At 36.1% G+C, this 16,185-nt stretch overlaps 1 protein-coding gene and 1 long non-coding RNA gene across 2 annotated transcripts in view; both read left to right on the top strand.

Annotated features, from left to right (window-relative positions):
- The window catches only part of UBA2 (ubiquitin like modifier activating enzyme 2), a 37,252-nt gene extending 21,084 nt beyond the window's left edge, over positions 1–16,168 (top strand). Inside the window, exons 10-17 of the mRNA XM_069082665.1 lie at positions 5,230–5,390; positions 6,183–6,276; positions 6,409–6,521; positions 6,608–6,763; positions 9,175–9,271; positions 9,896–10,001; positions 11,291–11,427; positions 15,294–16,168. Coding sequence (XP_068938766.1) covers positions 5,230–5,390; positions 6,183–6,276; positions 6,409–6,521; positions 6,608–6,763; positions 9,175–9,271; positions 9,896–10,001; positions 11,291–11,427; positions 15,294–15,475 — 1,046 coding nt within the window. The 3' untranslated portion in view covers positions 15,476–16,168. The remainder of the gene's footprint in view (positions 1–5,229; positions 5,391–6,182; positions 6,277–6,408; positions 6,522–6,607; positions 6,764–9,174; positions 9,272–9,895; positions 10,002–11,290; positions 11,428–15,293) is intronic.
- Positions 6,770–8,106, top strand: LOC138157162 (uncharacterized). Its single transcript, XR_011167324.1, has 2 exons — positions 6,770–7,571; positions 7,718–8,106. It is a non-coding gene; the product is annotated as an uncharacterized lncRNA (long non-coding RNA).
- Positions 16,169–16,185: the final 17 nt, after the last annotated feature.

Consider the following 16,185-nt stretch of genomic DNA (forward strand, 5'->3'; position numbering starts at 1 on the left):
TTTTACAAGTTTTTCTGAATAGCAGATATACATATTTAAAGTAACACTACTGGTCTTACACAATTTTCTCCTCACTCAGGTTTTACAATATACAGTGTAGAAATACAACAATAATATAAACTGCAAGATGACATTACATTAATTGCCTTTTCAAATTACATATAAGAATGATTGATCCAAGTGAAGAGGCTAGTTGACTTCTGACCTCATTTTCTCCTCTCTTTTTCTCATCTCCCCACTTTATAGATGAATTAAGACTCAGGGTTAAATGATTATTCTAGGTCACACAACCAGTCAGTGCAGGGTTCAGAACACACTGTTTCTCACTGACAAGTTTTTTTTTAAGCTTCCAAGCATATCGCTTTATTAAGCAATGCACACCAATTATATAACAAATCTTTTCCAGGCCTTCCTCAATTTTGCTCCCCAGATACAGGGGGAGACACACTTTGATGCATTAAAAACCATCAAATAAAACCAATTAATTAAAAGAAAAAATTAACCAGGCTGGGGCGGCTAGGTGGCACAGTGAACAGAGCACCAGCCCTGCAGTCAAGACGACCTGAATTCAAATCTGGCCTCAGACACTTAACACAAAAAACCGGCCATGTGACCTTGGGCAAGTCACTTAACCCCAATTGCCCCTCCAAAAAACAACAACAACAAAAAATTTAACCAAGGTACAAAATTAGGCAATCTGATTTCTAATTGGAGGAAAGAAAGATTTGGAGCTTTCCAAGTTGGGAAAGGGAAAGTGAACAAATGCAATAGCCTAAAATCAGAAAATTTGGTGTTCCATTTCCTTCAAGTGTCTATTCAATCAAAGGAACATGGAAACAATAATTGATTAATCAGTAAAGGGCCAGTTAAGAACAGACTAATCTAATCCTCTCAATTCCCTCAGTTGCTTGAGATGTATAATTGTCAGTAAAGTCCTTGGATCTTTGGATCGGACAGGGTTTCTGGTCAGTATAATCTAGGTCCTTAGCAACCTAATTTAATTCCTTGGCACTGGAACAAACAAAGTGATTATTTGCAGCATGGGAGAGATCTCTTAGATGGTACTGAAGTAGGGGCTTCATGGTATAGAGTGAACTCTATATTTCAGGGGGAAACCCTCCATTTTCCAAACTCATTACACTCAAAGCACATTATCAGCTTAAACTCTATCAAATAAACCTCTAAGAATGCTTACCTGTAGCAGACCTTGGTTATGAGGTGGTCAATTTGCCTGGAGCATTGAGGAGAGGGTTTGGGGAACTTGAAGTAGAAACTTCAGGCTCTGCTTACTTAGAGAGGTGGACTTCAGGGTACCTGGGGATCTAAAACTTGCTGATGGAAGTTAGATCAAGTACCTTTTTACTAAACTATTTAGGCTATGGAAAGAATATAATTTTAGGCTGAATAGCTCAGATGTAACACACACTTTAGTAGCCCAGATGTATCCCAGGCTTAGTATATGGGATAATGATTAACTTGTATTTGTACCTTTGTTTCACAAGCTTCTTTTCCCTTGTCTGACTGTTCCCATGTCTTTCAGAAAAAAATACTCTATTCTAGGGATTTAACCTTTCAGGTAGGGAGATGACAAGCCCGTGTAGCTCCGATGTAGCTACTGTACCTTCCCCCCCTTTTTTCTTTTTGGAGGAAGTTAACTCAAATTAACTTCACTGCAGCCCTGGCTCAGTTATAGCCAGCACAACAGGGAGAAGAAAAAAAATCTTTATGGTTCAAACTTCTTACTGTCTCCTCAGCTCCATCAGAGCTGGATGACAGGGGAGGGCTCCGTGGCCCTAGCTAAAAAGAACTGGGACCACAGGGAAGATAATCTTAGTGGATTTCTCTTTTTGACCTTTTGCTCAAATAAACTTTTCTTAGGTGTTCATTCCTTTAAAATTTCAGATCTACTCCAAGACTTTAAAAGAAACTGTTTCTCATACAACATATATAATACAACTGTTTACCAGTAACAATCATGGTCTTAATTTTGAACTTTGAAATAAAAAACAATTGAATAACCAAGCTGGTGACCTTAATCTTCAGTTTTTGTAGTTACACAGAACTAAAATTTTTTTCTTGGTGCCAAATCTTGGTGTCAAATCAGAATGAATTCAATTACCTGGATCTATATTCCCAATGATGTTGTACAGTTCTCTTTCTGTGACCCAGGAAAGGGTTAAGTGTTAGTCCTATTTCAAAGTGCAGCTTGAAAACCTACTTCTCTTTGATCATTGAAGTGACCCCTTTTCCCTTAGACAGATTTTCGGGGAGAAATTTCCCATTCTCTTTCTGTCCATTTGTCTTTTTACTTCGAGAACTTTGGCTGGAGTTCAAGGAGTAGAAGGAGAAGTGGTTTTCTGCCAGCAGCCTTTCTTTAAGAGATTATTAATCTTTCTAGCTCAGGTACAGCATTTTTTTTGGCTGCTTGGGTGCATTTGGCTTACAGAGTGGCATATTTAAAAATTTCTTTACACAGACAGACAGGTTCCAGTCCACTCAGGGAAGCAATGCGAGCCCGGGGCCGAGGAATTTTACTCGGTGGCCTTCCCTAGGTCAGACTGCTCTCCTGGCCCTCCAGGGAGCCTGGTCCAGCTGTCAAAACAGAGCCAAATGCTATCTCGGTGGAACCTCCAATCTGTAATGGACACCGAGATATGACAGGACAGCTAGGCCAATTATAATTTGATAGGAGTGTGTATTAACTGGCCGGGGCTGCCTCTCAGACTGAAAGACAGCCACGAGCTTTCTGTTAGACATAATTTTATAGACAGTGTGATTGCTAACAACAGCATATGTTTCTAAGGGGTTAGCATGGTTTCCATTGAGGTGAAGCTTTCTCAGTATTATTCCCATTTAAGGCAAAGCATTCCCAGTATTTCTATTCAAGCAAAACATTCTCAGTATTATTCTTATTGAAACAAAGCCTTAGTATTATTTCTACTGAAGCGAAGCTATAGTTCCTTAGCAAAGCATTGGATACAAACATAAACAGACCTGAATCCGTGGGAATCTGTGGCATGTTTTAGCAACACAGGTGAAACATTTCTTTACTATTGGAGCCTATTAGGTGGTTTCCAAGGAACACAGTAGGGGTCCCCTCTAGCAGGTTTAAGGGGGTTCTAGTGTATAATTTCTGGTGGGCACTTCAATGCCACTGACACTGGCTTTTTTTTGTATAATTACCACAACTGCTTACAGGGAAGTTGTAGTTCTCTCCCTGTCCTCAGTAATGACTTCTGACATATATGTTCATTTTTGAGCTTGTGTCTCTTAACTAGCTTTTCCTTGTTCTGCTTTGACTAAGAAGAATTTGGTTTTTGAGGTTTGTATGTGCTACTATCTTTTAGTCCTTTTTTTTTTTAACCTAACTTTTAAATGGCTATTTTATTTTCCTGGAGAGTGCCTTTCTAGCACTTTTTAAAAGCTTATTTTATATTCTTACTTTTTTGCTATTTTTTTTCTTGCCTTCAAAAAGAAGCACAAATCACCTAAATTTTCACTTTGGCAGCTGGGTGGAGTAGGGAGAAACTTGAGGCAGGGATGCCATTTAAGATGCTGTTGACAGTGGTCCAGGTGAGAAGTATTGAAGGCTTTTGGCAGGGTAATAGCCCTGTGTTTTCCTTTGTGAGTGGAGAGAAGTGGATAGTTGTGAGACACATGACAAGACTTGGCAGCTAATCGGATATGTGAGGTGAAAGAGTGTAAGGAGTTGAGGATGACTCTGAGTTTGTAAATCACAGTGATTGGAAAGATGATGGCATTTTTATAAATGTTTCCTTTTGATGTTCTGGATTTTCAGAGGTTATGCTAGCATAGTGCACAACTGGCAGAACCTACCAATTTGAAAATATTTTGAGTAGAGAATAGTAATAGAATGTGTTTCTGCTGTCCAAGGGCTAGCCTACCTATATTTGTTGAGCCTCATCACCAGATTGGCCTAACTGACAAATTATTTTGGCCAAACAACTCTTGAAGACTGTTTGCTTAATTTACAGTGGGGTTGGGATCTGTGCCAGTGGAAGGAGGACTATTGTGATACAGTCATAGAATGATGAAGGGTTGTCATAGCCAATGTGAACTATTGTTCTCCTGTTATTTATTTAATTTATATTTATTATTATATTATTTATAATAATATATTTATTGTTATTTATTTGTTCTGCTTTATTGTTGTGAATAACTTAGTTTAATTTCTTCAGAATTTTACAAACATTCTTCATATTTATGATTTAATTTTATTTATTTTTTGTTTTGCTTTTTGGAGGGGGGAAGGTAGGGCAGTTGGGGTTAAGTGACTTGCCCAAGGTCACATGGCTAGTTTTTTGTGTTAAGTGTCTGAGGCCACATTTAAACTCAGGTCCTTCTGACTCTAGGGCCTATGCTCTATTTACTGCACCACCTAGCTGCCCCACTATTTATGATTTTAAATGTCATTTTATTATGTTGATACACTCTAGTTTATTTGTTTTCATTAACTGATAGACATTTATATTATTTTTAGTTCTTTTGCTCTTACAAATAATATTGCTTATATGTAGTTTTGAACAGATCTTTTTATATCTTAAGAATGGTGCTCTCAGGACTTCACAGTAAAGGGATCAGAGGGACAAAGTTTATGATTATCTTTGTGTGTTTTCTTATTTCCTTCAAAATAAATTTTTTTTATCAATTTGCAGTTTTGTTAAGTTTCTGAGAATTGGATTTTAAATCATTTCTTATTTTTTGCCAACTTGAGTATGAAGTGATATATCACAGCTGCTTGTATTTTGCTGAAGATTAATGAGATTGATCATTTTTTCAAATTATCGTTTTAGCAGTATTTCCCCCCCTTGTAAATTCTCTCAACATGTGAATTTGAACCTTTATCCAGTAGTGATTAATTCAGAAAATTGTCCTTAAATATTTGTAATTTTATAAATTTTAAATTGTAGTTTTTATATTATGGATCCTGGAAACATCTTCCCCAAATGAATATTTTTATCTTGGTTAAATTTGTTATAATCAAATTGATTTTTAATGTAATTAAACCTGTCTACTTTATTCCTTATGATTTCTTAACTAAAAACTAGTTATATTATTTTCTATTTTGATATTGATGTTTTTATTGATCAGGGATTGCTTCTGTTTAATTTACTTAGTACAAAAGATGGTAAGGGTGCTAATGGTGATATTTGATAAAGAAAAGCCCATTATATTTAAGCTGATATTATCTTTTTCTTCCACTTGAAGAAATAAATGCAGCAGATCAACAAAATGAATCCACATTAGGTTTAAAAGACCAACAGGTTCTGGATGTCAAGAGCTATGCACGTCTTTTTTCAAAGAGTATTGAAACTTTGAGAGTTCATCTTGCTGAAAAAGGTGATGGAGCTGAACTCATATGGGACAAGGTTAGTTGAGAAAATGTGGTAACCAGTTACATATTTAATATATGTTTTAATTCTAGAGCTGTTCTTTTGAGATGTAAAATTAGCTTTGTTGGGAATTTGTAAAGGATGCGTTTTAAAGGCCAATAAATCATAGTTGAGGAGTTTGGGAAATTTTATCAGATTTTCTTTGGCTGTTTCATTTCTTCTTGAATGCAAATTAATGATGATTAAAAATGATCAGGCAGCTAGATGGTGCAGTGGAGTGCTGGGCTTTGAGTTAGGAAGACTCATCTTCCTGAGTTCAAATATGATCTTAGACACACTTACCAGTTGTATGACCCTGGACAAGTCGTTTAACCCTGTTTGCCTCAGTTTCCTCATCTGCAAAATGATATGGAGAAGGAAATGACAAATCATTCCAATATCTTTGCCAAGAAAACCCCAAATTAAGTCAGAGTCACATGACTGAAAAAAATATGTATCTAGAAAGGAATTTCCTCTAAAGTATCACAATAGTTAAAATGGGTATAATTTTTACTATCTGATTTGCAGGGTGGTTGTGATGAAAGGGCTTTGGGAATCATTTGAAAGTAAATACAAGTTGTTACCATAGATATTTTTTACGACAAGCATTTGTTTTTGTGGACAAATGTTCAAGAATAAAATTTATGGTGTAGGCACATGAAAGTGTCATCCTGAGAGGAAAATTTGGCCTGGCTAAAATAATTTTAAAAACCCAGAAAATGTTGCTATCATTTTCTGAGCGTTTTTTGGGTGGGTACCTTTTTAAAGTTTTTTTTTAATCATTGGCAGGACGATCCATCAGCAATGGATTTTGTTACATCTGCAGCAAATCTCAGGATGCATATTTTCAGTATGAATATGAAGAGCAGATTTGATATCAAATGTAAGCTTTACTTTCCTTCTACCCATGGGTCAAGTCACTTCCATCTTTAAAACTTTTCTGTTTTTTTAAATAGACTTTAAACTTTTAAAAGAAAGTTTTTCTTTTTTAAAACATTTAACCTTGTTTTTTCAGCTATGGCTGGAAATATCATTCCTGCAATAGCTACTACTAATGCGGTGATTGCTGGGCTGATAGTCCTGGAAGGTTTGAAAATTTTATCAGGAAAAATAGATCAGTGTAGAACGGTGAGTTAGTAGATAAGATTTTCAAGTTTTGTTTCTGAAGTCATATTTTCTTTGTCTAATTTCTGTGTGGGTATGTTGCCCCAAAGATCTTTTTAAACAAACAGCCAAATCCAAGAAAGAAACTACTTGTGCCTTGTGCGTTGGATCCTCCCAACCCTAATTGTTATGTTTGTGCCAGCAAGCCTGAGGTAACAGTGAAATTGAATGTCCACAAAGTCACAGTCCTTACATTACAGGATAAGGTGAGTATGATGAAAATTTCTTTTCCTGACTTCTAAGTTTGTCAAATGCAACCTCTGTTTTAACTGGTATATTAAACTTTTTGAAGATATCCCACTTTTCCTTCCCCCCTCAAAAAACTCCAGACTCCCTTTTTGCTTTATTATTGCTATAATCATGGTATAAAACCAGAAAGGCTCTATACTAGAAATGTCTTTCAAACCACAAAGGAGTTATTTCTTGAATCAAAAACTGAATATTTAACCTGTTATTTGTTAAGGCAGAAAACATCATTTATCACTACTGGAAAATACTCAGTGCCTTGCTTGTTTTATTGATGTTGGGGATCAGGTCATGTTATCTGTCTGTGTAGAATGGTATAGTTAAAAAAAGCACTGGATTTGGAGTGTGAGGTTCGGTTCAAACCCTGCCTTTGCTACTTGCTTACCTCAGTGGGACCTTGCTTTTCTGGACCTCAGCTTCCTCATTTTGAAGGTTGATACATTTAAATTTTTTTTATTATTTTAAATTTTTTCTTTTTTTTCCTTTTTTTAAGTTGGACACATTTTAAAAATGTTTTCAGCAGGTGTCTTGAAATTGAATAATAGTATTGAACATTTTAGAATGAGACTGATTTAGATTTAGAGAAATGATAGTTCTCGTGATAGGAAATGTGTAGTACTACATTTGGTAAATGCTTTATATTCATATTTATTTTATTTTATTTTTTTATTTTTAAAGCAGTCGGGGGTTAAGTAACTTGCTCAAGGTTACACGGCCAGTTATTTCTGGGTGTGATGCTAAGTATCTGAGCCTGGATTCGATCCCCAGGTCATCCTGACACTGGAGCCAGTGCTCTTACTCACTGAACCACCTAGCTGCCCCTAAGCAATTGGGGTTAAGTAATTTGCTCAAAGTTACACGGCCAGGTGTTTTTGGGTGGGTGCTAAGTGTCTGAGCCTGGATTCGATCCCCAGGTCATCCTGACACTGGAGCTGGTGCTCTTACTCGCTGTGCTACCTGGCCACCCCTACATTTATATTTATAATATTATTTTATGTGACTAAAGTTTAAAACCATTTGGTGTGATGTAGAATTAAAATACCATATTTGAAGAGAGGAGGAAAATAACCCTACTGGAAAATAATTCTAAGGGGTTTTGTTGATTTCCTTTTCTTTCTTTTTATTAGTTAATTTATTTATTTTTAGTTTTCAACATTCACTTCCATAAGTTTTAAATTTTCTACCCTTGTATCCCCGAGATGGCACACAATCCTGATATAGGCTCTCTATATACATTCCTATTAAACACAATTTCACATTAGTCATGTTGCATACAAGAATTGTAACCAGTGGAATGAACCATGAGAGAGAAGAAACAAAACAAAAAAGAAAATAGTCTAGTTCACTCTGCATTCTGACATCATAGTTCTTTCTCTGGATGTGGATACCATTTTCCATCATGAGTCCTTTGGAATTGTTTTAGGTCCTTGCATTTCTGAGAAGGGCAAAGTCTATCATAATCAGTCCATTGCACACTGTGGCTGTTACAGTGTACAATGTTCTCCTGGTTCTGCTCCCCTCACTCAGAATCAGTTCATATAAGTCTTTTCAGGTTTTTCTGAAATCTACCTGTGTAGCGGCAAGCACCTCAAGCGCGTCCTCAGGGTTTGCTGCTACCACAGGTTCTTGGATCTGCTTTGTTAAAGGAAAGCAACTCAAAATGGGTTAACAAGCTTACTTTAATCAGTCAGACATATATCGTTTACCTTGTTCAGGAGAAAAGGTCAGCACCCTGAACCTCAAAGTATACAGGCATAATTATCAAGACAGAAACATCAAGTAGACAGATTTCCAAACTGTCCAACCATTACATCCATACCCAGTCAACATCTGGGTTTCTACATTCTGGGTTTTTGAAAGCCGGGGGACTCTCAACAACGGCTTCCCAGAATTCAGATCAAATCACAGAACACTTCTCAAAGTGAGTCCCAAAACAAAGCTACACATCAGGGCTTATATAGCCTTCTCCTGGCTCAGAGAATGTAACAACCTTATTGACCCACTGGCCAATCAAAAAGTATCTCCTAAAAAACAAGCCTCCCTCCCCAGGCTTCTGGTGCACTTTAGCCTAGGGGCAGGGAAGATCTTTAAAATTTACATTCGCATTACAACCTGTTCATGATTTCTTATAGTACAATAGTATTCCATTACATTCATACACCACACCTTGTTCAGCCATTCCCCAGTTGATGGACATCTCCTCAATTTCCAGTTCTTGGCCACCACAGAAAGAGCTGCTATATTTTTGTACATGTGGGTTCTTTTCCCGTTTTTATGATCTCTTTGGGATACAGCCCTAGAAGCAGTATTGCTGGGTGGTTTTGTTGATTTTTAAGTATGTTAGTGGCCTAAATATTTTTTTCTTCTTTAGATAGTGAAAGAAAAATTTGCTATGGTAGCGCCAGATGTACAGATTGAAGATGGCAAAGGAACCATCCTCATATCTTCAGAAGAGGGAGAAACAGAAGGTATTGACTGTATACATTAGCTTTCCTTATTTATTTGGAGGTATTGTTAGGCAGTATTCTTTCTTTCAACAAGTATTTGAGGACTTGCTTTAATACAGTGTTGTAGTAGGCATTGGGATTCCGAAAATACTATAAAGTTTCTTTGGAATTAACAAAAATTCTTTTGTTTTAGTGTTAAGTCTCAGCAGCATTGGCTTGCCAAGAAGTGTAGTTTGGATGATTGGTTATTTGTGATGAGGAGCTATGCTTGGTCTGGCTGTCCTAGTAGGAGGCAAAACTAAAGAAGCCAGAGTTGCAGATGTAAACCCTGCCTGGACCACAATTTGCTCATTCTCATCAGTAAATACTGTATTACTAATCCTAGGTCATGGTTAAAATGGGGATTGTGAAATAATGGCTTAGTGCTGTTCATCTCTTCAGCTTGTGTTCTCAAGAGCATTAATTATATTTGAAATGTAAGGTTGTCTTGGCTATTTGCAGAGGTCTTATAGAAGGGTTGCTTAGTGTCAAGGGCTTTAGCACAGATGTAATTTTATCATCTTTAATAGGGTACAGTTTATATAAGATGTATTTCATTTTAGAAAGATCATTTATTTTACCATTTGAATTCTATCAATTTTCTAGCTAATAATCATAAGAAGTTGTCAGAATTTGGAATTAGAAATGGCAGCAGGCTTCAAGCAGATGATTTCCTACAGGATTATACATTATTGATCAATGTCCTCCATAGGTAGGAATTTTTTTTACTCTAAAATGAAAAATATTTAAATGTATAGAATTGAAATAAAGTGAAAAAGTTATTTTCTTTCCTTAAATCTCATTGTTCTCATAAAACCATAGTACACTTGTGTCTAAGGTAGCTATTGATTTCCTGACACAAATGTTATAGAAATTTCAGGAAACAGAAATATAAATGGTTGTCTTTTATAACTATTTTAAGTAAATAAAGGGAAACAGTCATACCAAAGTAAATTATTAGTACTCAGAAAAATTTCTTTTTTCTTGGAGTCATCTGGCTAGAGAGTGATAGCTAAAATTTAAAATTTTGCAGGTCTTTGCCTTAAACTAGCAAACAAAAACTCCCCCAGCTGATAATAGCTTATGTTTATATAGTACTTTGAGGAATAACATTTTTACTTAGAAATTTATTTTCAGTTTTGTAAAAATATGAATTATGCAAGTTTTGGTTATTGGGTTCAACTTAGGGATGCATTGCTTTTTTGAATGTAAATTTACTAGAAGTAAGAAACATGGATTTCTTGCATGATGGGCATGAGGCAAAAAAAAAATTACTCCCCTTGTTTGTTAATCTTGAGTTACCCTTGGTTGTAATTATATCATTAATAAAAGAACAACATTAGTTCAGCTTAGTACATTGAAAAGAGAACTAGAGTATGTGGGAGGGAGAGGTTGGGCCAGTGATAATATAAGAGGTGAGTAGCTTCTCATAATATCAGTTTGATATAAAGATATCTGGGCCTAGTAGCTCAGGATACAGCTGAGAGGCAGAGGTTTTTTAAGCAGGGGGGAAAAAAATCTCACTAAGTTGTTTCTGATTGGTTTCTTGTCTTTGATATCACAGCAATTTGGGATTAGAAGTTTTCAACATAGTAACTAGCGAGCTTAAAGTATTTAACTGGATGACATGAATTTTTATGGTGCCTATAAATCATATGAACTACTTATTAAAACAAGATTGCTTTAAGAAAAAATGAATCTCAGTGCTATAGAAATGTGAGCTATTATTTATAACAAGTATGTGCAACCTGCTGTTTGCAAAGTTCCAGGAATCTTGTGTGCCTTCTGAATAGTCAAAGGATCTTTAACTTATTCTCAGTATAGTTTGATTATTTACATTTTATTACATTTTAATTTTCAAAATTAATAAAATAGGTGTAGTAATAGAACATTTGATTAGCATTGATTCCCCCAATCCTTCCCATTTCTCATATATACCATAAAGTCTGTTGTAAAAAGGCAATGCATTACCTTTATTTTAAAATTTAATTTTTTTTACAGTGATGATCTAGAAAAAGATGTGGAATTTGAAGTTGTTGGAGATGCCCCTGAAAAAGTGGGGCCAAAGCAGTCAGAACAGGCAGCTAAAAACATCAGTAATGGCAGTGATGATGGGGCACAGCCGTCCACATCAACAGGTAAATAAATTCACAGAATCACAGAGTTGGAAGGGGGACCTCCAGCCATCTAGAACAGTACATACTTGAACAAGGAGCCCCTCTAAAACATACCGAGCAAATGGTCATTCAGCCTTTGGTTGAAGAACTTCAGTGAGGGGAAAACCTGGATGGTTTTTGTTAGGAAGCTTTTCTTTATTATCTGTTTTCCACTTTGTAGTTTTTTTATATTATTCCTAATTTTGTTCTCCAGGGGCCAAGATAAAATTTTCTAAATGTGTTTATAGACTACAAGTCTAATTTTTCTTCCACATCATAGCATTTCAAATTTTTGAACAACACTGTCTTGTTTTCCTGAAATCTTGTCTTCTGTGGGTTAAAATTTCTTGGTTCTCGATCTAATCCTCATGCCACAGACAAAAGGTTTTTCACCATCCTATTTTCCTTCTTCAGCCTATCAATGTCTTTCTTAAAATGTGGTGCCTAGAACTGAACAAAATTCTCTAGGACAAGTTTTCTGATTAGAGCAGAATGTAGTGGTGAGATTATTATCTCCTTATTCCTGTATACTGTTTTCTCTAATAATGTAACCAACCTAAGACAGCATTCACTTTTTGGCTGTTATATCATGTGGATGAAGCATATCTCACATTTTTTTTTTCCCCATACTGAAGTCCTTATTTTTTTTTTAAACTGCTGTTCAGCCATACCTTCCCCATTTTGTACTTGTGATGCTTTTTTTTTTCAAACCCAAGTGTAAAAACTTTATATTTATCCCTTTTATATTTCATTTGACCTGTCAATAGGTTTTTTGTTTTTTGCTTTTTTGGAGGGGGGAAGGCAGAGCAGTTGGGGTTAAGTGGCAGTTGGGGTTAAGTGACTTGCCCAAGGTCACATGTCTAATAGTTTTTTAAGATTCTGTCATTGTAATATAATGTAATAGTCCCTTCTACTATAATGTCATTGTCATCTTTATCTAAGTCACTGACAAAAAGGTTAACTAGTACAGGTCTGAGTACATGTTCCTGGAACCTTCCTTTGGAGATCTTCCCAGGTGACATCGAACCATTAGTGATCACTCTTTATGCCTGACCAACCACATCAGAATTCACCTAACCAGAACTGTTGTCTAGTCTATATTTCTTCATCTGTCATACAAGAATAGTACTATAGACTTTGTCAAATATTTTGCAAAAACGTAGGTAAATTATATCTTAAGACATTTCTGTGATCTACAAGCCTTAACATGACAAAGGGAAATGAAATTATTTCTTAATGAAACCTCTTTAGCTCTTTGTGATCACTGTTACCTGTTTTAGATGTTCACTAATCATTCTTTCAGTATAATATATCCCGCAATTTTTTTTTTTGTAAAGCAATTGGGGTTAAGTAACTTGCCCAAGGTTACATGGCCAGTTTTTTTTTGTGGGTGTTAAATATCTGAGGCCGGAACCGATCCCAGGTCCTCCTGACTCCAGGGTCAGCGCTCTTACTCACTGCACCACCTAGCCGCCCCTATGTCCCACAATTTTGCCAGGAATCCACATCTAGTTTTCTGACCTCTAGTTTGCAGATGCCCTTCTCTCCCAGAGCTTTTTTGAAATTTGGGGTATTTGCTCTATTACAGTTTTGTAGTACTTCTCCCAATTTCCACAAACTTTCAGTGATCACTGGCGGTGTTTCAGTAATCATAGTAACATCTGCCAGGTCATTAGGTATAAAGGATGTTGTATCTGTAGGCCTGGCAATGTGAACTCATCAAAGGTGCTCTTCCCTGATTATATAACTTAATTCTCAAGAGAGAAATGACCATCAACTTAAATCTTCCATGGAAACTTTCTATGACTACTTGGTTATCTTGGTGTCTCTTCTGAAATAAATGATGTTTAAGTGCCAGAAGGTGTGGAATTTTTTTGTTTTTAAGATGGGGCTTTGTATATGGGAGTTATCAAGAACTTGAATCTGGGGAAAGAAACATAGAAACGCAATTTATTCATTAGTGAGTAGTGATAGTTTACAACTGGACTGGATTGGTGGGTTTGCTTGGAACATAAAAAGGGGTCATTCTCAATAACCATATTTGGAATATAAAGGTAAAATTCATTGGCAAAAATGATTCATAGCTGCAGAATTAGAACATTTTAAGTGGTGCCTAGGACCACTTAATGGTCCTAGAGGGAATCTTGGACAAATCTTCCTTACCAACTTAGGCTTTGCATTCATGTCAACAAATATTTATTGACCATTTTGTCAAAGACTTTTATGAATTGTAGAGGATATGTAGAACAATATGACAACCTCTGCATTAATGGGGTTTACAGTGTAGCAAGACAGATAAGACAGATAGCTGTAATGTAAAGTAGAATATAAAGAGTGGTAAAAGAAATGTACAAAGTGTTAGTCCTGAGGAAAAAGATCACTTCTGGCTGGAGGAGTGGGGTATAGATCAGGTAAAGCTGATGGATGAATTGGAGTTAGGATTGGTGGAGCTAGGTAGGGAATGATATTGCAGGCAGAGGGAACAATGTGAACAGATATACAGATTGGGGGAATTATTTGGCAATAGAGAATAGTCTGGCTTGACTGAAGCTTTAAAATGCAGAAAGGGGGGGAGTAGCTCAAGATTAGCTGAGGCCCAAACTTTAGCAAGGCCTTGAATGTCAAGTTGGAGGAATTTAGACCTTATTTGCTATGTAGTGGAGAACTACTGAGGGAAGCAAGGGGAAATGGTATTAGAACTAGGCTTTAGGAAGATTATTTTTCCTGGTGGTTGTGGAGGGGGGAGGTGAAAGTTCATTTCAGCAACATTTATTAGGTGACTAGTGTGTACAGGTCATTGTAGTATGGCATCTGATCTCTGGTGATGACAGTGGGAACAACTGAAGGGGATGAAAGAGGACAGGAAATAATTGGATAAGAGGACATAATCAAAGGTAGCTGATGTTTGTATGACTGGTAATCATGGTGGTGCCATTGGCAAGAACTGATAAGTTTGAGGTTGGGGGGAAGGCTATTAATTTAGCTTTGTTTATTATTTAACCAAGTACTTCTCTATATCATGGACTTCCTAAGGTTTTGGTCACAGATCTCTTGACCTTTCTAAAGTTCTTCGAGTATGAATATGCTTCTGAGATTTAGTGACACTTGTATTTCATGTACACTTAGTCATTTTCTTTTTTTTTTTTCTTAAGCAATCGGGGTTAAGTAATTTGCTCAAGGTTACACAGCCAGTTATTTCTGGGTGTGGTGCTGAGTGTCTGAGCCTGGGATTCGATCTCCAGGTCATCCCGACACTGGAGCCAGTGTTCTTACTCGCCGAGCCACCTGGCTGCCCCTAAGCAATTGGGGTTAAGTAACTTGCTCAAGGTTCCACGGCCAGGTGTTTCTGGGTGGGTGCTAAGTGTCTGAGCCCAGGATTCGATCTCCAGGTCATCCTGACACTAGAGCCGGTGCTCTTACTTGCTGTGCTACCTGGCCGCCCCCACTTAGTCATTTTCAAACTGCTTTTAATAAAGCATTAAAGTAAGCTACTTTTCCTTTGTTTTATATTCTTTACTCTGGATCTTTTTTTGCTCTATAAAATGGGCACTCTTGCTGTCATGTACTCAAGGAATTTTAAAGATGGATTGTAAAACTCAAAATCTGAATTGTGTATAGTATCTCTTAACATCATTAAATTGAATTTGCATTGTGTATTTCCTTCTTAACCAGTATGTGCAACATTCTTGTGACCTTGACCCATTTCTCACTGAAAATGGAATAGGACATTTTGCTCTCTGAGAAGAGTGTAGTTGTTTTTTGAGAATAATAATCTGAAATGTAAAAATCACATGGGAGCATAGTTTATCATAGACTGTTATTTAAAAGTGACTTTTTTTTTTAACAAGCTCAAGATCAAGATGATGTGCTGATCGTTGATTCAGATGAAGAAGGCCCTTCAAGTAATGCTGATGTCACTGAGGAAGACTCAGCCCGGAAGAGAAAGTTAGATGATAAAGAACATGTCAACGCAAAGAGGCCACGTACAGAACAGTCTGAAGAGCTAGATGATATTATAGCATTAGACTGAATGAAAGTAAACTTCATCATTTTCTTATTGTCTTACGTTATCTGGGCATTTTTGTTAAATGGCCAGAACTAGACTATTTATGTCCTTTGTTCCAAAGGAAAATCACATCACTGACTTGAAAATGAGTCTTTTTCCCCTTGATAAAACATTCATTTGGATAGAACCATTAGAAATATTCCAGTATGCTATATTGAACGTAGTAGGAATTTAGTTTTTAAATACTTGAAGAGAAGTATTTGCTTAAACAGTCATTAGATAAAAGATAATATACAGTGCATGTTACAGCTTTTTATGTAAATACCTTTAGGTATAATTCAAGTTAAAAATACTGTGGTTTAGTTAAAATTAATACTCTGGTTATAAATATTACACCTTTATTTTTGACTAGGAAAATATTTTAGCTCAAATTTAAATTGTTTTTCACATCTTCAACTAAACTGAGATGTATTCAAAGATGCTTCAAGTGCTGTGTGTTGAAACTTGTTTTAAAATATCAACTGGCACTATGTACATTACTGTAAAACAATGTTAATTTACTCAATTTTTCAGCTTGTACTGCCTGGTATGTCAGCATCAGAAAATTTTTGTGTATTGTTACAGTTTCAGGTTATTTATATTTGATGTTTTGTAAAACTCAAATACTCCTATGCTGTACCTTTAAAGGACCAAATAAATATCTGAATACTTGCTATACATGCTTGTACAGTCCA

Source organism: Petaurus breviceps, unplaced genomic scaffold (assembly GCF_028583685.1).
Source record: "Petaurus breviceps papuanus isolate PSGF00001 unplaced genomic scaffold, PetGlider_PUasm1.0 171, whole genome shotgun sequence".
Classification (NCBI taxonomy): domain Eukaryota; kingdom Metazoa; phylum Chordata; class Mammalia; order Diprotodontia; family Petauridae; genus Petaurus; species Petaurus breviceps.